This window comes from Atractosteus spatula, chromosome 4 (genome assembly GCF_055471065.1).
Source record: "Atractosteus spatula isolate fAtrSpa1 chromosome 4, fAtrSpa1.hap1, whole genome shotgun sequence".
NCBI lineage: Eukaryota > Metazoa > Chordata > Actinopteri > Semionotiformes > Lepisosteidae > Atractosteus > Atractosteus spatula.
Window position 1 is genome coordinate 15,703,123 of NC_142709.1, and position 27,972 is coordinate 15,731,094.

The 27,972-nt window shown below is 39.7% G+C and overlaps 1 protein-coding gene across 2 annotated transcripts; it reads left to right on the forward strand.

The window, feature by feature from the left end:
* Positions 1-32: 32 nt before the first annotated feature.
* On the forward strand, positions 33-27,965 carry LOC148835914 (nectin-1-like). 2 transcript variants are annotated; one of them, XM_088913010.1, is made up of 6 exons: positions 33-613; positions 5,013-5,106; positions 20,910-21,236; positions 23,078-23,377; positions 23,729-23,831; positions 24,391-27,965. In XM_088913010.1, the coding sequence occupies exons 2-6, from the start codon at positions 5,046-5,048 to the stop codon at positions 24,557-24,559; spliced, it is 960 nt and encodes a 319-aa protein (XP_088769136.1). In that variant the 5' UTR covers positions 33-613; positions 5,013-5,045; the 3' UTR covers positions 24,560-27,965. The 2 variants fall into 2 exon arrangements, with proteins under 2 accessions (XP_088769136.1, XP_088769137.1); XM_088913011.1 differs by having other exon boundaries at positions 5,017-5,106.
* Positions 27,966-27,972: the final 7 nt, after the last annotated feature.

Here is a 27,972-nt window from a genome sequence, read left to right on the forward strand (position 1 = left end):
GTGATCAAAACAAACATTGTGTATAACTGCAACTTCTCTAGGAATAACAACTCCCAATAATTAAAGGATTGAAAGGGTTATGGAGTGTTTAGTCAAAACCTGGCTTAACCCACTTGGCTGAGGGCTAACCTCCTGGCCATAGGAGGAGTGATTGCGAATTACTGACAGCTGAGTCAATAGTCCAACATCCACAATGGCATTGGCACATAATGTCAATAGGCATACTGGTTTCCTTCTGTGTTTTCCTGTCTTGATTTTGACCGGTTTAAATAATCTCCTCATTTGTACCAGCGATTAATAAAGTGATTTAGTGCTTACATAAAAGTAAAAAATCACAGAACATCATAACAGTTATGAATGATCATTCACTGAAAACATAATTCAATTCAGCCTGCCTAAAATGGAACAAGCTATGCCCAGTTGTCTGCACAAAACAATCACAAAAGAAAAAATACAGAGTAATTACTTTATCTGACATGTGCTTCCTGCTTCTCTATCGCCTGCAAGCATCTGCATGTATTAACGGTCCTTTCAAGTCTGGACTTTGCATCTGCGTGTTGATGTAACTGCATTCATTCATTCCATCTGCCAGTTGTTAACGCTTCAGTAGCAGGTAAGATTTGTTTATTTTTTGTTTAATTTTTAGAAAATTGTCTATTTTTAAAAGGCAGTTTTAAATAGAATTGTGAATTTTTTTCTGCGTTCTATCTCGGGGAACTCAACATCTATGTAACTACTGTATATAAATATCTCCTAAATGTAAATCTTTGATCTCCTTGTGATGATAAATGTGTCTTCTCCATGTGTTCCAACAAAGTTTTGATTGTGTACTACAATCAGAAGACTACACATGTAAGGAATGAGAAGGTAAAGTTGATTGCACTTCGGCATGAGACACGGTTTTATACAGTTTAGCCCCTGGGGATAAAACAAATTTGTTTACAGGTGAAGTCTTTTAATCATGGCTGCATTTCTGTGGAGTATGTGGTGAAGCATTTAAGTTAATCTTTGTACATAAATATACAGAACACATTGCTGGTGTCAGATATAAAACACTCAATGTGTTTTCCTGGATCTCAGTCTAAATACAGATGGGCGACTATCATCTCGGTGGTTTTTTTGGTGCTTTTTAGCCATTTTAACCCAGTTGTTTACATTCCAGAAAAATAGCAGCAAGAATTCAGGACAGTGCTTATAATATAGGTGTGGGGTGGCAGTTTTTGATTCTTAAATATCATAAATTCCGATTGGCTAAATTTCATGCATTAGAACAATTTCATTGTATTAGAGCAAAACCTTGGCCGAGGTATGCATGGCTACTTCTGGAACTGCATTTTACATAATAAAAGAATATAACATTGATGTCAGAACACCCCAGGAATAGACAAGAACTTAAAGTGGCTGCAGCAGTAGTTAGGCAAGAATTCTTTTCACGTCTTCTGTCTCAGTTTTCCCCAGTTTGTATTTATATGTTTACTACCTGCATACAATATCCTGCTCTTATCTACATTAAACATAATTTGTCAGGTTTTTACCCAGTGGTGTTTTTTTTCCAAGTCTTTCTGAATTTCATTTGCTTTTTCTCCAATGTTTGTTAAACATCCTAAATTGGCATCATCCACAAACCTGACTAGTTTAGTAACTATACCACAATCTAAAGCATAGATATAAATTAATCCTAACACAGATGCATGTGATACTCCACAAAGTACATCACCCCAGTTTGAATATTCATCCCCTATCTGTGCTCTCTGTTTCCTATTACAGTACATATCCATTTTTTAATTCAAACACCCTAGCTTTCCATCTACCTGAAATAGAATATAATTTCCAGATACATTTAACTTGAACTTACAGTGCCTTGCGAAAGTATTCGGCCCCCTTGAACTTTTCAACCTTTTGCCACATTTCAGGCTTCAAACATAAAGATATAATTTTTTTATTTTATGTGAAGAATCACCAACAAGTGGGACACAATTGTGAAGTGGAACGAAATCTATTGGATTTTTGAAACTTTTTTAACTAATAAAAAAATGAAAAGTGGGGCGTGCAAAATTATTCGGCCCCCTTGCGTTAATACTTTGTAGAGCCACCTTTTGCTGCGATTACAGCTGCAAGTCGCTTGGGGTATGTCTCTATCAGTTTTGCACATCGAGAGACTGAAATTCTTGCCCATTCTTCCTTGCAAAACAGCTCGAGCTCAGTGAGGTTGGATGGAGAGCGTTTGTGAACAGCAGTTTTCAGCTCTTTCCACAGATTCTCGATTGGATTCAGGTCTGGACTTTGACTTGGCCATTCAAACACCTGGATACGTTTATTTGTGAACCATTCCTTTGTAGATTTTGCTGTATGTTTGGGATCATTGTCTTGTTGGAAGATAAATCTCCGTCCCAGTCTCAGGTCTTTTGCAGACTCCAACAGGTTTTCATCCAGAATGGTCCTGTATTTGGCTGCATCCATCTTCCCCTCAATTGTAACCATCTTCCCTGTCCCTGCTGAAGAAAAGCAGGCCCAAACCATGATGCTGCCACCACCATGTTTGACAGTGGGGATGGTGTGTTGAGGGTGATGAGCTGTGTTGCTTTTACGCCAAACATATCGTTTTGCATTGTGGCCAAAAAGTTCGATTTTGGTTTCATCTGACCAGAGCACCTTCTTCCACATGTTTGGGGTGTCTCCCAGGTGGCTTGTGGCAAACTTTAGACGAGACTTTTTATGGATATCTTTGAGAAATGGCTTTCTTCTTGCCACTCTTCCATAAAGGCCAGATTTGTGCAGTGTAAGACTGATTGTTGTCCTATGGACAGACTCTCCCACCTCAGCTGTAGTTCTCTGCAGTTCATCCAGAGTGATCATGGGCCTCTTGGCTGCATCTCTGATCAGTCTTCTCCTTGTCTGAGCTGAAAGTTTAGAGGGACGGCCAGGTCTTGGTAGATTTGCAGTGGTCTGATACTCCTTCCATTTCAAGATGATCGCTTGCACAGTGCTCCTTGGGATGTTTGAAGCTTGGGAAATCTTTTTGTATCCAAATCCGGCTTTAAACTTCTCCACAACAGTATTACGGACCTGCCTGGTGTGTTCCTTGGTCTTCATGATGCTCTCTGCGCTTTCAACAGAACCTTGAGACTATCACAGAGCAGGTGCATTTATACAGAGACTTGATTACACACAGGTGGATTCTATTTATCACCATCAGTCATTTAGGACAACATTGGATCATTCAGAGATCCTCGCTGAACTTCTGGAGTGAGTTTGCTGCACTGAAAGTAAAGGGGCCGAATAATTTTGCACGCCCCACTTTTCATTTTTTTATTAGTTAAAAAAGTTTCAAAAATCCAATAGATTTCGTTCCACTTCACAATTGTGTCCCACTTGTTGGTGATTCTTCACATAAAATAAAAAATTTATATCTTTATGTTTGAAGCCTGAAATGTGGCAAAAGGTTGAAAAGTTCAAGGGGGCCGAATACTTTCGCAAGGCACTGTATATGGATTGGTATGTAAAGGTTTTTGGAATTGAATAGATACTGTTTTAGGCAAATGTTTGGGCGTCCCTGGCCAAATTACATTTTGTTGATTTTCTAACTGAAAAGCGGTTAACACAAAAAAAAAAGAAGTTAAACTTGACATATTTCTGCAAATTATAATGCACAGTTACTATTTGCTGAATTTAACGGATTGAAAAAAAAATAGTATATGAGGCATGTGCAAAAGTTTGGGCACCCTATCAGTCAGTACTGTCAGGGGAGCCGGTCCTGACTCCCGTGTAGTGCATAGTTTAGGACCCTGTGCAGACTGTATAATCCGGAAGTGACAGGAAAAGTGGATTTCATTTTCACATTGGTGGTGGTGGAGGGGAGTCCCCATTACCTGAAAAGTGCTTTGAGTGGAGTGTCCAGAAAAGTGCTATATAAGTGTAAGCAATTATCATTATTAATTATTTTTCAGCTTTTCTTTTCCAGGATTTGTTAAAATTTAGTAGAATCCATTCTTCCCTCTACCCACACAATATTTCCAGTGCCACTGGCTGCCACACAACCCCAAAGCATAAAAGATCCACCCCCATGGTTCACAGTTGGCAAGGTGCTCTTTTCTTCAAATGCTTCTCCTTTTTTTTCTCCAAACATACCTTTGGTGATTGTAGCCAAAGAGTTCAATTTTCGCTTCATCAGACCACAGCACTTGGTTCCAAAATGCCTCTGGCTTATCTAAGTGTTGTGTTGCATACTTCAGACATTGACTTTTGTGATGAGATTTCAGGTAAGGTTTCCTTCTGATGACTCTTCCATGCAGATCATGTTGGACCGGTGCACCACTACTCCTGTGCCAGCTAAATCTTCCTGCAGGTCCTTTGCAGTGATATGGGGGTTTTGCTTTGCATTCCTGACCGGTCTACAAGCAGTTCTATCTGAGATTTTTTTTGTTTTCTCCAGATCTCGTCTTGACTTAAACAGCTCCCCTTAACTTCCATTTCTTAATGACAGTTTGGAAGGTGGAAATTGCAAGGAGGAAGCATTTAGATATCTTTTTATAGCCTTCCTCTGCTTTGTAGGAGTCAACCATCTTTATTTTCTGATCCTCAGTCATCTGCTTAGAGGAGCCCATGGTTGTTGAGTGTAAGCACAGTACCCTGAGAGCTTCGAAGAGTCAGAGAATTTATTAAGGTCTGGAATTGTCATCACCTGACTTAGATTAAGGCCTAACAAGTCAATTAAGTTCTGAGACCTTACAAAAAAATAACACTAGTAGATCAATTGGGAGGGTGCCCAAAGTTTTGCACATGCCACGTTTAATGTTTTAATTTTTTCAATCTCTTAAATTTCACAAATAAACAGTAACTGTGCATTAATATTTGCAGAAATATGTCAAGTTTAAGTTTGTTCGCTGCAGAGGTTGTGTTAACTTCTTTACTCTTTGAAAATCAACAAAACATGTAATTTGGCCAGGGGTGCCCAAACTTTTGCATAAAACTGTATGTCTGACTAGTCTGCACTTGTTTTCCTCCATTGGTAGACAGGTCTACATACATTGTCTGACTCAGCGAAGATGAAAATCCTTCCGATCCTTGCTTGTGTTACTCTGTGTCTTCAGATTTCACCTCTGTCAGGTAAGCACCTGGGGAAATGCTGAGCAAGTTGTGTGTGCTGGTGTATTGGGGGGTAACAAACCATATTACAGAATCTTTATAAAAGCAACTCATTCTAACTACAATAATTTACCATTTCTAATCGGTCAGATGTTTTGAAAACATTAAGGATAACTGAAAAGGTTGTGCCTGGGAATTGTGGAAAAACATCCTGTTTTCCTAAATGCATGAGCTGTGTTTCCCGATCTTCAAACACCCAAAAAACCCTTAATAAAAAGAATGGAAGCTTAAATGGAAATAAACACGTTTTTGATAGCAACATTTTTGCTACATTGCAAATATACAGTAACTTTACTACAGGAACAATGACATAAAGCTTTTTTAATGTGTCATTGTGAAATGTTTCAATCCATGTTTGTGAATTTTGCCATGTACTATTCCACAAAATAAATAAAGAAAAGTCAGGAGTTGTGTTTCTGATACCAACCAAATGAAAAAAATTATTTGGACTGTTAACTCCACATAAAATAAATGACTTGCATGTTGTCACGATCGCTACTCCTCCTCTTAAGGGCGCTCCAGCCCTTCCTCGTTCTACCTCATTTCCCACACCTGTGCCTTATTCCAGCCCCTCTTTAGTTCCACCTTAAAAGCCAGACGCAGACGTCAGCCGAGGTTCCTCATTGAATCGCATTTCGTGAGAGCCCGGGGTCCTGCTGCGTTTGGCTCCATTATAATTTCTAATAATAATTGCTTACACTTATATAGCGCTTTTCTGGACACTCCACTCAAAGTGCTTTACAGGTAATGGGGACTCCCCTCCACCACCACCAATGTGCAGCATCCACCTGGATGATGCGATGGCAGCCATAGTGCGCCAGAACGCTCACCATACATCAGCTATCAGTGGGGAGGAGAGCAGAGTAATGAAGCCAATTCATAGAGGGGGATTGTTAGGAGGCCATGATTGATAAAGGCCAATGGGACATTTGGCCAGGACACCAGGGTTACACCCCTACTCTTTTCGAGAAACGCCCTGGGATTTTTAATGACCACAGAGAGTCAGGACCTCGGTTTTACGTCTCATCCGAAGGACGGCGCCTGTTTACAGTATAGTGTCCCCATCACTACACTGGGGCATTAGGACCCACATGAGCCGCAGGGTGAGCGCCCCCTGCTGGCCCCAAAAGCTGGTTATGCTTTTAACTTTCTGTTCCTAATTCCCCTCGCCGGTTCCGACCGGTTCCTGTTCCCTATTCCCCCCGGATGGATCACCTGGCCATGAACTTTTGTTTCTGTTCCTGATTACCCGTTTGGATTTCCCATTTGGATTGTTCGCCCCGGACTCACTTCCCCTGGACACCTGCACTCCTTGGACACGCCCCCTGTCTCCATCCCTTCTCCTGCATGTTTTTATTCCTACTGTGTCTTCACCAACTGGATCGTGTCATCTGCATAGGGCCCGGAAAGAACCGGATCGTGACACATGTCTCTACAAATGTGCTTTACAAAGGGTCTGCTTTATAATTTCATAACCCAGAGGAGATATAACTTACAAGTCCAGTAACTTAATGAACATGGTGTCAAAACAGGCCTGAAAATGAACTTACAGAAAGCTAAAATGATTTTTAACCAATGCTCAATTCTCAAGGAAACTGCTGTAAATGATGCTTAGCTAAAATTGATCAAAGATTATTTTCAACAGTTAGGATCTTTGACAGATGACCTGTAGTACAAATAATATAAGGCAAAAGGAGAAATAGATTATAGTTCTTTTGAAGATTCATTATGATTGTTAGGGGAATTATATCTTTGTGTCTTAAAAGTAACTTTTTATTGTTTATATGCTGCTTGTGTTAACATGTTGATGCACAATAATGGATGAAAGATTTGTACACAGGAACTACACGTCACACAGAAACAAATGGAAAAATACAGGAACTTGTGTGGGTTAAAGCACAAATGAAAGGAGGTGAAATTATTATCAGAGTCAAGACTGGACAAGAAGAACAAGTCATTGTTGTAATTCAGGGAATTGCTGAACTGGAACCCAGAATGCCCTTTTTTAGTTATTTCTAATAGCAAGAGGATATTATTCAGTCATACAATACCCAGATAGATGAGGAGTGATGTTTATGGAATTATCTTGGCCTTCTTTTAGTAGGAGATTGATAGAGGCTCATAATAATGATGAAAGGACAGCTACAGAGTAGGAATGTACTGTACTACACATGCTGATACCAGACTGATCAGAGCTTGTCCTCTTCTATTTGTGTTGGCAGGAGAACACTTAAGGATCAAGTAAAGGTTTATTTCTTGCTGAATAGAGAAGAAAGGAAATACATTGCTGTGTTTTTTATTCGCTTTTCAGAATGGAATAAACCTTTACTTGTTCTTTTGCAGCCTACGCATGCTGATGCAGCTTCTTACTTGAACTGCTTCAGAACACTTAAGGATGGTTACTTTCTGACATCTGAGTGCAGAAATAAGCAATTAAAAAGTATTTAAGAAAATCCTTCAATTAAGAGTTTCAGTAACCCTCAGTAACGAGGCAGTGAGGGAGTTAGTGCTGCTGCTTCTTATTTCCAAGGACTTGAGTCTAATCCTAGTCTCAGGCTTCTGTCTCTGTAGAATCAGCATGCTTCCATTTATTTCCTCCAGATGCTCTGGTTTCTTCCAAGTGCTATCCTGTAGGTTTAAAAAGGGTAAAGCAGGGTTCACTCCCCTTTACAGTTACAATTGTATTATCGGATTGAGAAGCACCGTGCTGTTCTCCTGATTTATAGATGAGGCTGGTGACAAACAAGCGGGCTAAAGACCAAGTTGGGGTGAGAAGGTTTTTATACCAGAACTGTTCCTGGTTTCACATTTCCTCGCAAGGTTAGGGGGAACTTGTCACAGGAATGATACAAAAAGATACAAAACGAAGCCAACCTTGTGACAGTCCCCCATGTGTCCATTAAAAAGGTGCAAGAAGCAATCCACACTGCCTTCTTGAGAGCCATGCAAGTACTGAAGAATGTAAGAGGTTTAATGAGAGGAGCCCCGATCTGCCATAGAATGCCAGTCACTGAGCTGCTCTAACTACTGTGGGTAGTTCATTCCAGCACTGAGGAGTGAGGCTGGGGAATGGCCTGGCTCTGGAAGTGAGAACAGAAGGAAGGGAAGTGTGGAAGATGAGGTGGAAGAGAAGGAGCAGAGAAACTGGGAGTCCTTATCATGAGGTGTAAAGAGTGATAAGAGATTGAAGAATGATAGGATCAGAGTGCTTGAACCAAAAGTAGACAAGGGTTTTGAATTGGGTGTTTTCGGCAGTAGTGAGCCAGTAGCAAGACTGGAGTAACATGATAGTTTGTAAGAAGCAAGTAAGTATTGGGGGCGAATTAGAGTTTAAGGACTTTGAGAGGTGAGAGGACCAAGAGACTGGATATAGAGAGAGAGCAGTAGGAGGCCCAGGATGGAGCCTTGAGGGACACCAGTGGAAAAAGAATGAGGGGAGGACAGTTGTGATATGTACAGGGGAGTAAGAAGAGAAGGATGAGAGTAGGACCGGAATCTCAGAGTTTAGCAGGTGTTGACAGAAGTATAATGAAGAATTAGGTCAAAGGAGAGGAAAGTAGCACAAGCTGAGGTAAGAATATCAGAGAAAAAACACAAAACATTTTTTCTGAGACTGTACACTTCTTTAAAAGGGTAAATGTATTTCATGTGTGGGTGACACATAAAACTGTTTCTGAAAATATTGCAGTTTGATCTAGTCTTTTTGTTCTCTTTTTGTATACAGTCCTAGTATAGACTTATCCTCTGGGTAGGTATTCAAAACTACTTTCTCAAATTTCAGATGAAGTTTATTACAAAGCTATCAAGGCCTGGGAAGGTAAGTCTCTTTGCAAAGACTTTCAAATAACAATGAGGAAACTAGTGGGAAACTAATACTACTTGCATAGTTAGTTTTTAAAATAGAATGTGTCATCATTTAAATGCTTTCTGTATGATTAAGTGATGAGAGATATACTGTACATTTCCCTGCCTGGATTAGATTATCATATTTCTTCCAAAAATAATAAAGAATAAGAGAGAAACATTTAATTGTTACCTTAAAATACTACAGTTAAGATTAGTTGGGTATCATTTCTCATGGGAAAAAAAACACAAAAAAGTTTTTTCTCGCTTTCCTGTTTTTCCTTGACTTCCAAGCAATACAAGGACACTGTCGACATGCGTCCTGTGACTGAGACTTGGATAAGGCGTACACCCACAGAGTTGTGTGATGTTTTTATTTGTTAGCTCAGATATTATCATCACCTGGAGATGCCCACCTCTCACATACCAGTAACTTTGCCACAGCCTGACGTGTGGCATTAGTAGACTGTGAAAGGTACTGGAGTGGCAGTTGTTTAGTGGTCTTTGGCTCAGGACAAATGGGAACCTGAATCTTAATCAGTATTACGGACACATCTCTCTGCACCAAGCCAAGCTAACATGAATCCTGTTAATCAAAAAGGCTGGCTTACTGGATCCACTGGAAATTCAATGACCAGCAGCGATTATATATCCTTGTAGTGACATTGTGCCAGTTACATTGCTTGTACATTTACTTTTGTCATTTATCAGACCTTTTATGGAACAAGTCTTTGAATCCAATTCTGAATTTGCCAGTAATGTTTCAGTTTAAAGTCTTTCATTTTTGTTTGTGGTTGTTTGTTTTTGGCAAAAAGACTAGTGTTGAACTTGTTCTAAATATAAACATACAGTACTGTACCTACAACATCTGAGATTTCCCAAATCCAGGTAAAAACGTCTTATTTAATAATTATCATATAATCACCTAAAAATGCTATTTATTGCATGTTGATGTGATTTGTTAATTTAATTAGGAAATGAAAATGTGAAATGAATCTCAGAAATGGGATCAATGGGGCCATAAGAGACTTAGGATTAATTGTCATTTGTCTATATTTCTATACAAATTGTCTAAAAAAACTTTTTATAGTTTTGTTGAACCATATGCTTTCCATGGTACATTAATGTGCATATCAACGAAGCCATGCAGTCCTCAATAGACTTACCTGAATCTTGGAATTACATAAATACTCACAAAATATTTATGTCTGTATATATTACATAAATATCATGGAATTGTTTAATCAACTCACCTGTGATGGCTTTGTATGAATACATTTATTTTTTCAGGTGAATATCCTCAGTGACCTATCTATGCCTATGTTTAGGGATACCTGTATGATGCCAAATTCTTATATTATCCAATCCACTTTGTAATATCCAATTATTAATTGCAATTTTGCAACTCCTAAACTATATGTGGTCAAAATACCCTTATACAAATAGACATAATACAGTAGCCCTGTGATGAGACATTGAGGAGCATTACACTAGGTAAAGATTTTGTTTAATATCAGTTACAGAGCAAGAGAGCATTCAGAAGGTTTATTTTCTTACAGATGAAACAGCATGAAAGTCAAGTACACTTATCTACAAGTGGCATTATAAATGTTTAATTAATAATGGACATCTGAAACACTTTTGATGGCTACTATAGTGCTTGGAAGTTTTGGATGGTATGTCATTTTACTCCTCCCTGTTAAGAGTATTGACGTGGACAAAACTCAGTCTGTACTGCATTGTGGGAGTGTGGTTTATCACTGAGGACCTGAATGAGTCCCAGCTAGCTCAAGCCAGAGCTATACAGAGGAAACTGCTGTACGTGGAAGTGCATTTTAAACTGAGAACAGTAGGCATTTCTTTATACAAAGGTTTGTGGGAGTACATACTCCATTTTGTATAGCACTTTAAGGCTTAAAATAGCCTTAAAAGTGTTTGAGAATGTAACCATAAGCAAAGAAAATCAAACCCTATACCTGCACAAAATGTGTGGAATATATAGTGTAAATAAAGCAAAACAAAGATTTTTTATTCAGGAGGGAAGTTGGAGAAATAACTGATGATTCTACAAAGATTAATTAAAAAATGTTTACCTTAAAAGAAAAAAAAGTGTGGCATTATTTTGGGGGTTTAAAGTAAAACTGTAGCAGTTTTACACTTCCACTCATATTTTTATCTTATCTGTTTTAGACATGCAGGTTGAAAAACCAGTTTCAGGCACTGAGCTGCTTTGAATTTTAACTGTCACCCTATGTTTACAAATACATTAAATGTAGCAGGTTCAACTGCCTTGTACTTTTCACAGACAAAACAAATCAAGGACATTTTTAATTTCAGTTTTTCTGAGTATAATTATACTGTTTATTTTTTTTATATATATACCATTTAAATCAATAATTTGAAACTGTTTTTACCAGTTCTAGAAGGATTTGTTTGAAACTGTCCAAATTTCTCACTAAAGGAATTTGTCGATCAAGAAAATGCACACCACACACCCTGTATTATTTAAACAGCCCAGATAAAAAGTTAATAGGAAAGCTTACACTGTATAGAGCACACAGAGCCAGTCGAGCCTTAGTACTCAATTCAGGAGACAGCACTGAGATAGCTCAGTGAGATAGGCAGAAGTCCCTCCTTGAAACTACACAAAATGATTTTGTATTCTATTCTTTGAGTTAACCATATGAAAATACTTATCCTTTATTTGAATAGATAAGTCAGCTAAGAGCACATCCTCCAAAATCCCAGGGTGTTTCTCGAAAAGAATAGGGGTGTAACCCCGGCGTCCTGCCCAAATTTCCCGTTGGCCCTTACCAGTCATGGCCTTCTAATAATCCCCCTCTATGAATTGGCTTCATTATTCTGCTCTCCTCCCCACTGATAGCTGATGTGTGGTGAGCGTACTGGTGCACTATGGCAGGATGTGTCAGTGTCAACATTAATCAGCAGTTAATGGAAATTACCCTCAGATACAAAGAAGCAGACAGTTGGGATAGGGAGCACATGGGAAGAATCTCTGGTAGGATGGTAGAAGATGTGGTTTAAGAGGATATTTTGTATTTCACATTACTCATACGTGAAAGATTGTGGGTCCAGATCTCAGGTGGGACACTGTTATTGTATTTTTCAGCAAGGTCCTTCAGTCAGAGGCTCCAGTACAATGCCATCCTGTACACATTGGTAATATTATAAGTCTCACTGTATAAGTCACTCACAAGCATCAACGCAATGAGTTTGAATAAAATATAACCAAGACGTTCTAGTAAGCTGGAAGATACAAGTTTCCACTTATGCCCTTTTGAAAAGGATTACAAAAGAGCACTACACTGTTAAAATAAAATGAAAGAGTGAATAAAAATATAATTAAAAGCAAAAAAAGACATTGCATATAGTCCTCAAAGCTCTATCTCTGAGAACTGCTACTCAGCAGGAATGAAGTTTGCTATTTACAGGAGTCTCAAAATGTAAGAGATTAGGACCAAAAGCTGAACCCAAACACATGAGTCTGCAAATGCTTGTCTCCACTCTGATCTTGTACAACCTGTCCTCCCTAAGTCAGTCTCTCACTCCTTCCTCTGAGTTGCTGTGCAGTGGGTACAGTATGTGGGTGCTGAAGGTTCCTGTGTGTCTCCCAGGTGGGTCTGTTGGTACAGAATAGGTGCTGTGTGTCTCCCAGATGGGTCTGCACTTGGAAGTCAATCCCCTCCTGTATTTAAAATGATAACAAGCGCTGTATAAATTCAATGAATATTATAAATATTATTAATTATTAGAAGTAATAAGGAACAAAATGAGCATGATATAGAGTACAAGTGATAAATCTTATCACAAAATGTTATAAGACATAATATTTGCATAAAACAGCTTTAGAAGTCTTTCTGTCAGCAACAGAGTTACTGCTTTTTTCATGTAAATTGTCTGTAATTGTTGTGTTAATAGTTTCTGCCTTGGCTACACTGTAATTCATCAGTCATGCCAACAAGGGTCTTTTGTTACCTGCAGGTAGTAAAAACGATACTGTTCATGTAAAATTGCAGACACTGAAGACAAACAAATGACCGTTAAAGAACATCTGCTGCCTTACAGGAACTTCTGAACTCTGCAGATAACAGAGCAGGTGCTCTGCTCATAGCGGAACAAACAAACTGTAAAGGCAATGTGGCAGATGTCACTGACAATATACAGTAGATAAGATAATATGACTTTATTGGCCATATACAATTTCTTGCAGTAGGAATTTGTCTTTTCACTTACCCCAGCTTGCTCTCCATGAGACACATAGACAGGGAAAGAAGCTTGGGGTCAGAGCACAGGGTCAGCCATTGTACAACATCCCTGGAGCAGTTGGGGTTAAGGGCCCTGCTCAGGGGCCCAACAGAGTAGGATTCCTCTGCCAGCCACAGGATTTGAACCAGCAACCTGCCAGCCACAGGCACAGATCCTAAACCACAGAGCCACTGCTCCACCCCAGATCTGGGTAACCCGTCACTGGGCTGATCAGTCCGTTGGTGAAAAAATAAGCAGTAAATTAAAAAATAGGTTCATGTGTGTAAATAGGCTTCACTTACACTGCACACATCTGTGGAATGAGGAATTTTTTGAAACAGAAAACAAACAGAAAGCAAATCAAAAGTGTAATTATAGTGATTACTTATGTGTAAATACCAAGCTAATTATAGATAAATATTGTACTAAAAATATTGATGTAATATCACATATCAGGTAATTAGCTTCATCACAAAACGTGTACTTGTAGTCTACAAAGCTAGGATTATGATTGCATGACGGGACTTGAACAAATACACAGTATGTGCTATTTTTATGTGTACGAAGTGTAACCTCAGGGCAAGAATTCTCATGTGCATTTATGGGAAAGTGGTTCTCCAGGCAGGAATTGGGACTTTATAAATAACAAGAGTCTGAAATTTTTGTGCAGTGAATGTGCTCTTGAATCTTAAAATTCAAAGCTGCTTGTTTTTCACTCCCATGCTGGATTCAATCTTTTTTTTCTTCTCAGATGTGTTTCAGGAACTGGACTCCAGAGAAAAACAGTGTCAGCCCAAGGGAATATTCAGGGCTGCAGAACACCCTTCTGTTTGTTCTGTGTGTTTTTTTAAACGTTGGCTTTAAATTGTTGGTGTTAAAGTTATTTGTATAAAGTTCTTTCTCTTAACTGCACTTAATAATTCGCTTTTAACCAAGGCAGCGTGCAGTAAAACAAAGTAGCAGGAGGAATTCAGCTTAAAACATTCCAAAAAAGATAAAAAATAGAATAACATCTACAGTATCATACAGATATTAAATAATAAAAGGTACCAGCAGCCTGCCCTCTAGAATTTGGGTGTACAGTGTCCCAAGCTTTCATCTTCACCCAAGGGGCTATGAGAGATCAGAGAGATTTCCTTTACAAAGGAGGGGGTGAAAGGTGATACTCCAATGAGAGCTGTCAGAGGATAAGAGTCAGTCAGGCTCCCAGGGATGGGCTTGGGGGTACTGGGAGATTCCCAAGGGTCCTGGAGCACATCAGCAGCTGTCCTGCCCACACACCCTCAGCCACACAAAACCCAGTGGCTGAGGGGTGGATGTAAGGCATTGGGTTTAAACACGAGGGCCAAGTTCTTCCTGATGCAATGTCCTTGGAGTGGAGTGGTGAGTGCCAATTCCATGTGGCAGCTGTTTTCGTGTGGAGGTCATTTATGCATGGGAATTGGATATGTTTATGACGGGACTAAAACAGTTGCCTCAAACACAGACCTTCATTATGTGATAGAGAGAAAACCATGGAAATGAGCCACCGAGAGCTGGGGTAATTAATCAAGTTACTGCAGATTATTTAATACTGTATTCAGATTAATACTCTCTTTGGTTTTGCAATACTTTAATTCAGTGCACATGCCTGCTATGTCTGCCCCATGATCATGCAAATGTGTACGCTATTCCTAAAAGAAATATGTAGAGGTCAATTCCTCTGTTGAAAAGTAGAAAGAAATAAAAAGTCATGACAGTTTGGGCTGTTGAGCCTTCAAAGAAAAGGAAACACTTTCAATCTGTAGATCTGGAGGTGGCAGTTAGTGTGGTTCCCCTGTTGCATAATAAAATCCTATGGAAAATAAATAGCAAGCCAGTTGCTTTACAGTAAGGCATTGTTAAAATACTGTCTTACAACAGTTTGTTTGATACGTCTGGTGCTATGGTGTGGTACAAATGGTTTTGTGCCGTTGAAGTGGTATCATTTAAATAATAAGAAGAAATGTTTGTAGAATTGCTTGCAGGACATGGTCACTGCTTGTACTTTAGTGGTGGGATGAAAAGTACAATAAAGTACAATACAATGTATTTGTACTGTACATTGTATTGTACTTTTCATCCCACCACTAAAGTACAGGCAGTGACCATGTCCTCCATCAGCAGTCCTCTGCTCAGTAGCTCAGGTACAGAAGTGAGAAATTACTTGAATTAATTAAATTAAGGGGGAACATTAAGATGGTCAGAAATGTTGAAGCCAAGAGTGGAATTTAGACAGGACACATGGGTTACCACCACTACTCTAGCAAAGAGTATGATGGGATCTTTAATGACCAATTATTCAGGACTTTGGTTAAAGGTGGTACCTCCTACAGCACAGTGCCCTCCTATGACCATACCAAGGCCTTGGTTTGGGATTTCTGGTCCACCTGCTGGTCCACCAGCACCACTTAGAGCAGCAAAACATTTTTTCCTCTAGGTCTCTCATTCCAATACTGATCAAGCCTACTTATATTCTACCATCTGATAAGATCAGGCTACAAGGCAGTAATGCCACTAATGTATTGCCTCTCTCAATGTTCAGTCCTTGTGCCTTCAGTCTTGAGCATTTTCACAAGCAGTGACATCATCATAACGTTTGGGATAAAACTGCTAGGTGGTAATGCTCTTGTCTATTTTACCTGCATGATCCAGCACATCAGTCGTTTTCATTATAATTTGCGTTATTCAGATTCTTGTTAAGAGCCTGGGCTGGAGTCTACTGAGTGTAAAAGTAATACAAGTCGCATACAGTACTCATGCACAAGGTTCGAGAAGTTCAGAATTCGCTCTGCTTATTCTGCACTTTATAGTTCAGCACTGAAAAACAAAGCCAGGTATTATGTCTTGCAAGTTCACCTGCACGATAAACACAGTAAGAAGACAACACATAATGCCTTTTAGAAATAAAACCCTTAGGCCTAGTGGATGTATTGTTTACTTTTTTGAGTCTTCATATCTGCAGCTGCCAATTTTAACCTTAGATGCACACTAACCTGCAGTAGGAGGTTAAGTGCTGCAGTGAATGGATAATTCCACTAATAATTCCCTGATGAATGTTTGTTGAAATAGACACAATGTTACAGCATGAACTACAAATACAAGGAAGCTGTTCTAAATGCAGTACTCTTTTTACACAATTTATTTACAATCATTGTTATTCCAGGTACCAGAAGCTGAGATTCAAAGATATTTTCCGCACAGCAAGACATTGCGTGATTAAGGAGTGCCATGTGACAGGTGGATGTGTAGTTACCTTTGTGGAATTAGGGGAATGGGCCAGATTATTCCTGTCTAGCTAACCAAAATATTAACAATCCTAACGGCCAGAGTTGCAGATAAGATAAAGGCACTGTAATTGAGTTAGCAAACAAAAAGCTCTAACTGAAATCCTGGAGTAGTTTCCTAGAAGTGTCCTAACTTTTTTATGTGGCTCTCAGGCATTAAGAACTTCAATCTGAAAGGTCTGGTTAAAACCCAGTCACTATTGCAAAATCCACCAATATCTGTTAAATAAACAATCCTGCTCTGAATTTTATTTTAGTAAGGTGGACTCTTTTCTGCTATGAGGTGCCATTTAGGCCATTATTCAAACTTTACCTCTCATACACACACACATTCCTCTCACATACACACAAAATGTTCTCACACTCTCCATTTTACCTTTCACATTCATATAAAATGCTCTCACTCTCAATTTTACCTCACACACAAAACGCTCTTACATGCACTAGTTTTACCTCGCACATACACACAAAACACTCCTTCACAATGTGAACATGAGAGGCAAAACTAGTGAATGTGAGTGCATTTTATGTGTATGTGAGAGCAATTTGTGTGTGTATGAGAGGTAAAGTTTGAATTATGGCCTGTTTCCTTTCACAAAACTATCAAATATTCTCACAAAAAATAAAGTGATGGCATGCCATCTGTGTATTGTGAAATGCATTAAAACAAAATCCCATTTGACCTTCTGCATATCCTGTATACTAAGAACTCCTGGATATGTGCTGCATAGCAACAACTCACAATATTGCATGGGTTTGACATTTTGATGTTTCTAGCTTAGATGCAGGGGAATTACTGCAGTTAAACAATATTTTTATAAACTGTGAAACTGCTTAAGTTTTAAACTAGGCTACTAACATGCCTGAGTACATGAAAGGTAAATTGTTCCCATGCAAATTAATAACCATTGCCCAATGTGCTGTAAATTAATAACCAGCCCATGACTGATACCACTTCTGCAAATGAAATACCTGTATTCTGGGAAAATGTGAGATCAAACACTACACTCTTTGTGTTAATGTTACCTCAGCATCTCAGAATGCCTGGTAAAACATTTCTCCAGGTATGGAGATTAGCATGATGCGAGGCCAAAAAATGTTTAAGAAATACATTTTTTATGTAGAAAAAACAGATGAATTGTATTTTTATTAAGTTTAACGCATCAAAGATCTTATGGTTTTTACAACCCAGCCTGATGGGTGGTAGGATAAACAGACAGCAAGGCCACCTTAATGAAAATCATGAGCTTGCGAAAGTGAGTTTCTCCTGAGAGTAATTTCCGGCCTCTATAATCCTGAAGGCTGAGAAGGAGAAGCTCGGTTCTGCTTGAGAACCGGCGCCAGAGCCCACCGAGACAAGCCACAGGCTGAAACAAACCTGCAGGGAGTAACACAGGAATGTTCTGTACCAGCTCACACATGCAAGCCCAGAGACAGACAAGGCTGATCAACAGGGGGGTTACTTATTGAGACATTCCTGGAAACATTTCACCCTTTTATAGTCTGCCAGGGTCTGTTTAATGTGGAAATACCCAACTCTGACATCTGAGCTATAAAATGAAACCCTGGGCTGTGCCAGAGCTATCACAGAACGATGTCTATTGCAAGTACAGTATATGCCAGACCTTCCTTTGTCAGTTTGTCAGGTGGCCCTCGAACTGCAGACCACCATTTAAGCACAAAGGTATTTCTGCTTTATGAGCTTATCACAATTGACAGTGGTAGCTTTTTTACTGGAAGGGAAATGTGAAGTCTAAAATTAGGCCTTAGTGGGTAACATAAATCTTGCAAAAACCAGTAAATCCGTTTATCCACGTTGACATCTGTTTTGTGAAAGCACGCAAAACCACTCTTGTGGGAAATTCTTCATCAGAGGAGGAGGACAGTCTTGTGCAGAATCCATTTATTATTGAGGCTCAATAAGTACAGTAATGCGTGTTTGGTCTGTGTTACGACCAATGACTGAGATCTGCGCCAGGTCTTGTAGTAGACCCTATGCGATGCGGTAAGAGCTGGAGAAAACAGGAGGCGTGGTAAAAGGAAACACACAGGGGTTTAATAGTGTACAAAATAATAGTGACAGTCCGTGAGACAGTGAATGGGGGAGACAAAGAACGCCATCCAAATCCAACCAGGTCCGAAGGCAGGTCAGGGCAGAGTCCTGGAGTCCAGCAGCGAGTAATTCATCCTGGGACGCGACAAGGTTAAAATCCCCAGGAAAGGGGAAAACACGAACAGACAAAACATGGAGGTCCAAGGGTGACGGGGCGAGATCCTCCAGAGCCCGGGCTCAGGAAGCGGGAGGGGTCGGGGATGAGGCCTATGCCCTCAGGAGACAGACGTAGGGTTTCCTGGTGCTAGGCAGGCCTGGCAACATCCTTACCCTAATGATGAGCCCGAGGACTGGAGGAGCTAGTCTTTAAATAATACACATAAGAAGGTACACCTGGGGAGCTTAGCAACAATCACAGGAACAATAACGGGAGTAGTGAAGTGCCCTCTAGGGAGGGATGTCAGGCGTGACAGTCTGCCCCAAAACCCGACAAACATCAAAAGTTTCTTAGCTTTTATAAACAGGCTCAGAGAGGAGATGGTATGTTTGTCCTGTTTTATAATCTGTTTATGAGTGAATGTCCTGTCCTTCCATATGTGCCAAAGGTTGCACATGACCTGTATATTCTGTCTTACTATACTTTTTGATAAAGGCTAAATTAACAGATCCCAGAAATTACCCTAATACCTTCCACAATGTGGTTCAGCAGTAATATTGTAGAGGTGGATATGTGGATATATACACAATACTGTATATTTCCCACTTCAACCACAGTGACATTTAAGGCTGGCAGAGCTAGCATTAACATTACCCTCAACTGGATCTCAATATAAATCTATTGAAATACAAAAAAACAGTAAATTGTAATGTAAATATCCATATATTTCCAAATCAAAAGAATAATCAAAGCAAAATTAGAAAAGTACCTGCTATACAAATTGTGAGATTTTCATATGCCCAAAGAGTGTGTTGATTACACTGTATTTATATTTACTGCAAATACACATGTAGGCTCCATGTTCAATTACTTCATACTCTGTTGCCAGTGTCTTGCTCTCTTTCTGCTCTCTCTCACATTTACAAGTCACAACAGCACAGGTCATCTGCGTTAAAATCACCAAGCCCATGGATTAGGTATGCCCAATTGGTACTCTGTCATCCTAAGAAAGACAGTAGTTAATTTAAATGCAAATAGCAGTATTACACATGTATCTTTGCTTTTCTTTATCAAAATTACACCTCATTTCTGAGCATGTAGCTTACCAACTCAGTAATGCAACTGTTGAGGTAATCTTTTTTTTTCAAATCAGAATCATTGCATTTATTTTGTTGACACATTTAATGAGGTATGTGTCATGTTTAGATTAGCGGTCTTGAATCTGGCTCTGGAAAGCCCCCGTTTTATACAGTAGGTTACCCTAAATCTGCTGCTTATTTAGACTAGGTACACTTCAAAGTTATTGAGCAATTATATAATTTAAGTAATCTGTTCAAATAAGGGATATTTCTGCTTTTTGAAGGCTGAAACATGTCAATCAATTAATTTAATAAATCGCCTATTTAATAGATCACAGTTAAACTAACTGTTTAGTTGATCACAGTAAAAATCAAAGTCTTTACAAACTGATGATTAATTGCTTACTTTTAAGTGCTTTGAATCAGCAGGATTGTGGTTCTTCCTCACCAAGGTTGTAAGTGTGTTACCTGTATATATACAGTATAAAACATTCCACTTAATCCCCACAGGTTTTCTTTCTTATACTTTCCTACCCTTTTTCTCTAGCAGGCTGCTTTATTTGTGGTTAGCCATTGGTCAAGTAATGGTAAGAGGAGGTTGTTAAAGTCTTACAGAGGAGATGCTGCCGATCAAAGAAGGTTGGGGTTCTGAACTCCTGATTGGAAGGTTCTGGGTTCAAATCCCAGGTGAGACACTGCTGTTGCACCCATGGCATTTCACCCAGATTGTTTCAGTACCTGCTGTTATTTAAGATAGAGTATGAGCTGAAATAAATCATCATCAGCCTTCTCAGTCTCTTTTCTGATCACCTGTCCTGTGAGAATATTCCTTATATAATAAATCCATTGCATGTATTTCATTCTGTACTGAATTGTAGATGCTGGACTACATACACAATGACCCCAGCTATCTGATAACCCTTTGCCTTGAAAACTGATTCATTTTTCAGTGATGTTTCCCTGCAGCACTTACAAAGTACCAACAAGGAAGTCCAAGGTAAATGTGTGTGAAATTGACAAAGTGTCTAATTGATGGATTACCTCTTCCTTTTACTTTCCAGGAGTGAGGTTCATAAGCAACACCAGTTTTGTGAGCACAGCTGGTGAGGATGCTTATCTTGGGTGTGTAGTGGAGGACCCTTCAGGAGACCTGTCGCAGATTAGCTGGCAGAGAACAGCAGATGTGAATTTCGTCGTCTACAGACCTGACAGAGGACCCATTCCTGTCAACGAATTGGGAAAAAGAGTCATATTTGAAAGGAAAGGACAGTGGGATGGCTCCATTATCCTGCAAAATGTGTCCCCCTCAGATGAAGGCACATATACTTGCATCTTCACCATATTTCCCAGTGGCCCATTTCATCGCTTAGTGAGACTCACGGTTAATGGTAATGTAACAAAAACAGTTCTTTCATACCCTATGCTGAAGGCACGATCCAGGGAAAAGTGAGGTAACATGGGGAAAAGATCATGCAGGATACAGGGATGAAAACAGGGGGGGTGTCCTTGGTGCGCTGGTGTTCAGGGAAGGTGTGGCCGAGGCAAACAATCCGGGAGAAAATCCAAAGGGGAATCCAAACGAAAGCAAAAGTCCAAAACCGGGCGGTCCATCCAAGACAAACAAGATTTAAAAACGGGAACCGGATCGGAACCGGTGTAAGACAGGAACAGGAACAGAGAATAAAACCTTAACGGGACCAGGCGCTTCCAGGTCCAGGACTCACACGATATGGAGATCAAATGCAGAGCCCTGAATAAAGTGAGCAACTGGATTTTAAGGAGAACTGAAAGGGGGTTAGAACAGGGAGCAGGTGCAGGATATGAGTGGAAAACAAGGAAGGGCTGGAGTGTCCTTAAGACCCGTTGTGATAAACCAAGAGGTGGGAAAAGTCTCTTTAGAAAGCATCATACTAAATCCAGACCCATCTCAATGTAGGTTCCAATGAAAAAGCCTAGAAGGATTATTTTCTTAGAAGCAAGTCTTAAAATGGCACATCTTTTTAAAATTAAGGTCTTCGAAGTAGTAAGTGGTGAATAGGTAGGCAGGCATCCTGACTTTCAGTTCTCACTATCTGGACTAGCTCTGCTACAGTACTGATTCCAAAAGTATTGGAAGAAAGTTCAGATGAACATCCCTGTGTTGACATCATAACACCAGTTGCATTCGTTTATATGATCCTTAAATGGGCAAAACTGAAGGGCCTGGCCCAGTTGCCTAGTTTGTTCATTTTCAAAAATGTTTTTGTCTGTGTACATCTCTCATTTCCTCCAATGTATTTTAGTGTCCTCAGACTAGCAATGTGTGCAGACAGGTATTCTGTAGACCCTGGGTTATGTTTCTCTGCTTATCCAACATGGCGCCGGAGAGTGGCAACGTGTTGCATGTTGCTCCTCGTCTGTATGTCTTGACCCTCTTGACCCAGAGCAGAGCCAGCGAATGCAGTAGAGGCGGTAGACGGTGAGGACTTCAAGCGAGAGTGAAGCACCGTGGCTACCGGACTCCACTCCCCAGTGTCCTGCTGGCCAACGAGATGGACAAACTAAGGGGAAGGTTAAACCATCAGCGGGACATCAAGAATTGCTGCATTCTCTGTCTCACTGACCCTCAATACACCTGACTCAGCCAGCCTGTAATATTTTTTCTGTTATCTATCACACTTCCCTGTGCTGATCAGATTGGCAGTGTTCCAAAATCACACACATCGTCCTCCTCTCTATTTGCCAAAGATAACTTCTTCTAACACAATTGGTTACTTAGTTTCGTAGCCCGCATTTCTATATAACAGTATAGAATCACACAGTAGAGTCCAGTTTAAACCAGTTCTGTGTGTCCACCTTACCAACTACTGCAGCTTCTGCAGAAAAAGTATGTACAAAGTTCACAGAGACCATCTCAACAGTGTCTATTCTGCATAGTTATGTCATGGACAGGCACCAAGAAGAGAACAATTTATTTAAATATGACTGTCTCATATTAGCTGGTCAGGTGACTGAGGATGAGATCTCATTCCCCACAGCCTTCTGGGGAATGTAGTTCAGACAATAATCTCCATATTGTCTGAACCTACTACCCTCTCACATTGTGTGGAGTTAAGAATCTTATTATAGATTGCATGTCACCACTGAATCCTATGTACAAATAGCACAAATGATATGCACAAATGGAAAAACTGTCAGACAGTGGTTGTAGGTCAGAAAGGTAACCCAGCAGTACACTCTCTCTTTCTAGTTAAGCCTGCGATCACGGTATTTACAGAAGACCCAATTGAAGAAGGTGAAACGGAAAGTCGCATAGCAACCTGCAGGGCAGAGAATGGCAAGCCGGCTGCTAAAATCAGTTGGCGAACTCCCTTTCCTACGCTTGGAAGCATGGAAAGCTCATCGATGCACGAGGACCTTACCATTACCATCGAGAGCCAGCTGCGAGCCATCCCAGCACGCTCGATGCATCGCCAGGAGGTGCAATGCATGGTGGAGCACCTGTCTTTGGCCCAGCCAGAAGTGGTCTCTTCCAGGCTCACCGTGCAGTGTAAGGAGTCACGCATGCTCCACTCCACTCCACTCCTTGCACCTGCCACGCGTTCACTTTCGGGGTCCCTAGCCTGCTCATGATGGGTAAATACATGTCTTTGGCTCAGGGCAGATGACCTCCAAAGGGCTCTGTGGAAAAAGAAAGCTGCTGTGATCATAGTGACCTTTCACCTGTGGCATCACAGCGACAAAGAGACACCGCTGTCTGCTGTCACCTTGCATTGTATTCTGTGAGCTGTGGCTACAGCCCATCAGACTGTTTATGATATCTGGGACCACTGGTTTTGAATACTAGAGAGTGTAAATCTCCATGTGGTGCTTCTTTAATGAGGTTTTGTTTGGTTTTCAGATCCCCCTTCTGTTGTTGTGACAAAAATAGACACACCAACTAAGCTCGCCTTCCAGTGTGAAGCAGATGCTAACCCCCCCGTGGACAGATATGAGTGGAAAAGGTATGTCTTGCGTCTGTGGCACTTGACAACAGTACCAAGAATGAACTGCACTTCAAACCAGTGCATAGTGCAATACCCTCCACTATAAGGGCAGGCATAAAGAAGAGCAAAAATCTTTGTTTTCAGTGTTCTGGTTTTGTGTGTATTTAGTGGATTCCTGTTTAATTGCACAGCTAAACAAAATGAGAAACAGAAAGAACCAAATTGCTGACTTCTTCTGAATTACTGCTGAGCAGGTTTAGTTCCTGTGTGAGAGTTTCTGGTTGTGCTGTGCTAGTGATGTCCTGTTTTTATTGCAAGAGCGTTGTAACAGAAAACATGCAGGCTGATTTACTTTTGCGAACATATTCAATCAGAATTCCATCTGTGACAGAACCCTGCTGTACATTAGCCTGAGGTATAAAAACCTGCCCTAGGTCTCGGGTGCTGCTATTCAAGCAGCCAGACATGGTAGAGTTGTAGCATTTCTTACTGAGCGGTGTCACATGGGTTCTGTTCACTAACACTCAGCAGTTCTGAAAGAGAAGTCCCTTCTGTGAACCCTCTTTGCTGTTTGTAGGGAGAACGAGGTCCACCCAGACGGGGCAGCTGTGACTGAAGCTCAGCTGGAGTTCTCTGTCATCACCCCTGACCTCAGTGGCTTCTACTACTGTAGAGCGAGTACCCCTAATGCCACAGCAACAGGAGTGCTTTATCTCCAAATCGGTAATGCATTCTTTTTTATTTAAGAAAGGGACCACCTTTTCGTTATTTAGAAGTTCACAATATTTCATCAACATTTTTAGTTTTTGAACGGAATATAGTTTTGTTTGATTGTTTTTCTAACTATTTAAAGTGCAGAAGTTCAACAATCAAGGCCAGTATTGCATGTTGTACTTATTTTCCTAACCTTATTTACCATTTATTTGTATACCTCAGATTTAAATAGGCAATTGCTTGTAAAAACAGATTGAGCTGACTGAGGTGAAGATGCACACCTGCATATTTGCTGTGTCATGCTGGTTCTGAAAACACCTGACTCAACTGATGTCTTGAGAGAAAACATTGCTTGTGTTGACAGAATAACTACCGGAATGTTCACAAGTGAAACAGCTACTAACACTTTTCTGACAGATTTAATACACTTAAGGTTACTTATATTGTAATAAGTAAACATCCAAAAACTACATTCCCTTTAAAAGATAAGCTTTGATTATCAATGCAATTTTGTTTCATATTGTTGATCTTATAAGCTAAAAAAATACTATATAATATTAAATTAGCATATACAGTATTTTAAAGTACAGAATCCCCTTGGTTTAATGGACTTATGGGGGGGCGTCTGTTATTGCCGAATGGCTGTAAAATCTCAAATGATGTTTTTTCAGCAGAAACTATTACGTGACAAAAAAAATCATATAATATATATCAGATATGCTTTCTGGATCTTTTGACTTATTTTTAACATTTAAAATCAACATAGTCTTCAACACGACCAGCAACATAGTCAATAAAAATTATTATTTTTATCGTAAGTATACAAGTTCTTTCTTTCATGTTTCATAGACATACTGTAAATTACTAAAGCATACAAAACACAAACAACATCCATTGTAAGCAACTGACCTACCCCTAAAGGATATCTCTGATATTCCTGAATCTTAAATCTATGTAGTCCTTATGTTTACGTTGCTTTGTTAGATGTGCATTTCTCCATTACTGCGGGCAAAGTCTGGTACTTCTGACTTCACAGACAATCCTGTTTAGATTTTATCCATTAGATCCAAAGCCTGTTAAACTGAGGATTTCACAGTTTATGGTTTTACACATTGACTAACAATCTTTCATTTTTCTATTTCATTTTAGGAATTTCAACAAATTATATGGCTGTGTTCACTCTTGCTGTTATACTGCTCCTTTCAGTAATCATCATATTGTTTTTTTTTCACACAAAAGTAAGAGAGTTGTCTGTTACTAACAGTGTTAACTACTGTAGACTTCCACTAGGGTCTAACTAGGGTCCTCCACAGAGATACTGCACATGTTCCATTTACACATGGGTCAGACTTCTCCTGCATGGCCACATGTTTCCACCATGTTGAATATGTATCCTCTCCAGCTGCCTGGGGGAACTCGATTCAGTAAGTGGAACATTTGCTGTGAACTGTTATGTGATATAATTACAACCTAATACTGAGAATTGTGCCAAATAATTTGCTCTATGTTTTAATCTTTTTTTAACCTTCATAGATGCCTGTATTTCTTTGATGTTACAGTTGACGCTTGCTTTCTGATATTTTACAGCAAAGGAATTGAGAACAGAAAATCCTCAAAGTAACAGGAAAGCACAGGTTTATTTTTTTACTTCACTCTCAAATGTGCATGTCTGCACATTAAAAATCTGACTTTAAATAATCAATTCTTAAATTGTTATTGAGAGCTGACATATTTTTGATTTTCTTTGAAATCTGCTGCATTCTGTGTAGCAGTGTTCTTAGAATAACTGTTAATTCCTGTTCAAAGTAAGTTCTTTTTTTCAGAGATAAGTAAGATGCATATTCTAAGTCACCCTAACAAGAAGTCCCGATGCAGCTTATTTTTTGTGGCAGCAGTGCAGGTTTATTAACTTTTTCTGTGTCTCTTGTGTATTCTTATTTTTTTTAATAACTTTATTGCCCCTTGTATAATACAAGCGTACACTTAGTATTATAACTGTAAGTGTACATGCAATAAGTATAGGCACAGACGTTGCTTCTTAAGAGATATCCATACCCCGAGATAACAAGTAATCACTCTTGACCAGAACTGCAGAGAAGCTCATAATCAACTTGCTGACATTCCATTTAGAGTTAGTTTGTAAACTGAAAAAAAATGAGGAAGAAAAAATAGGGTTCTGTCTGAACTTTTGACTTATTTGGCCATTATATAAAATCTTGAATTACAGAGAGAGCCATAAAATGTATTTCTTATCTAATGGAGTCAGTGACCCATTAAAAAAACAGACCCAAGATCATTAAGGTAATAATTCCAGGCAGAAAATAATTAGGTTTTCAATCGGCTCCTTTCTCCCCATTATGAATCAACAGTTCCTACTGTACTTTTGGATAAACTTTCACACAAACAATTAATGCTTTTTTGAAAAGCTCATACTACCAGTACTTGTATTCTGATACTAATGTGACTTGTATTCTGCAGCTAACGTGACTTTTTTTCTAGCTTTTCTTCCAGATCCAGTCTTCTCTTCGTATTTTTAGACCTCTTTTAATATGAATCTTCCACAACAGCTTAGCTGCCTCTTTATTGATCATATGGGCCTTGAATTCAGAGCAGACAGCCTTGAGCCTCAGTGGAATTCTGTTACCACATTAGCCTGCCTGGAGGGAGGGCAGCCCATGGCCTTGGATCCCCAGAGATTTTCCCTTCAGAAGGGTTTTTTTCTCTCCTCCGTGCCATTGGGTCACGTGGTGCAAAATAAGGCCAAAACATGCGCTTTGTTTTTCTCTGCAGTCCCTCTCACAAATGAAAAGGGACTCAACAGGCCATCTTGTGGTTAAGGTGATTTAGGCCATACTACAGTTACAGTATCACCCTGCACATGTTTCTTTTATTATTTAGTACAGACAAAGTATTTTAAAAACAAGGACATAAGAAAGGTTACAGATGAGAAGAGTGGAGATGGCCCTTTGTGCAGATTTTGTTGCTAGTAGTTTATTAAATCCTAGATTCTTCAAATGCTCTTTCTGATGCAGATATGTAGTTTGCTGAAGCGGATTCCCTGCCTGTCTACCTTTAATGGACACCCAGGAGAGATCCTTAATTACCTCCTAGCAACCCAACCTGCTACAGGTGCAAATGGCCTCTGCTCATTTTCATCCTTTTTTATGTCCCTTACACCCTTGAGTCTTTGTGACACTTGTGCTATTCAGCTGGAAATGTTGGTTATCTGCCCAGGAGGGCTGCAGGGTTGTGGGCTGTGGCTGTGGAATGGCCTATATGCAAAACTGGCTAAGGCTCATGGCAGAATGGACGCTGATTAAACAGATCCATATTCCTGCTGATTGTGCTTTATTTGATCTCATCAGCATCCTTTCTTCTTGCAACGATCTGTTTTGATTTGGCTTAATTGGCTAACTTCAAATAAAATGATTTAATCCAGTATATT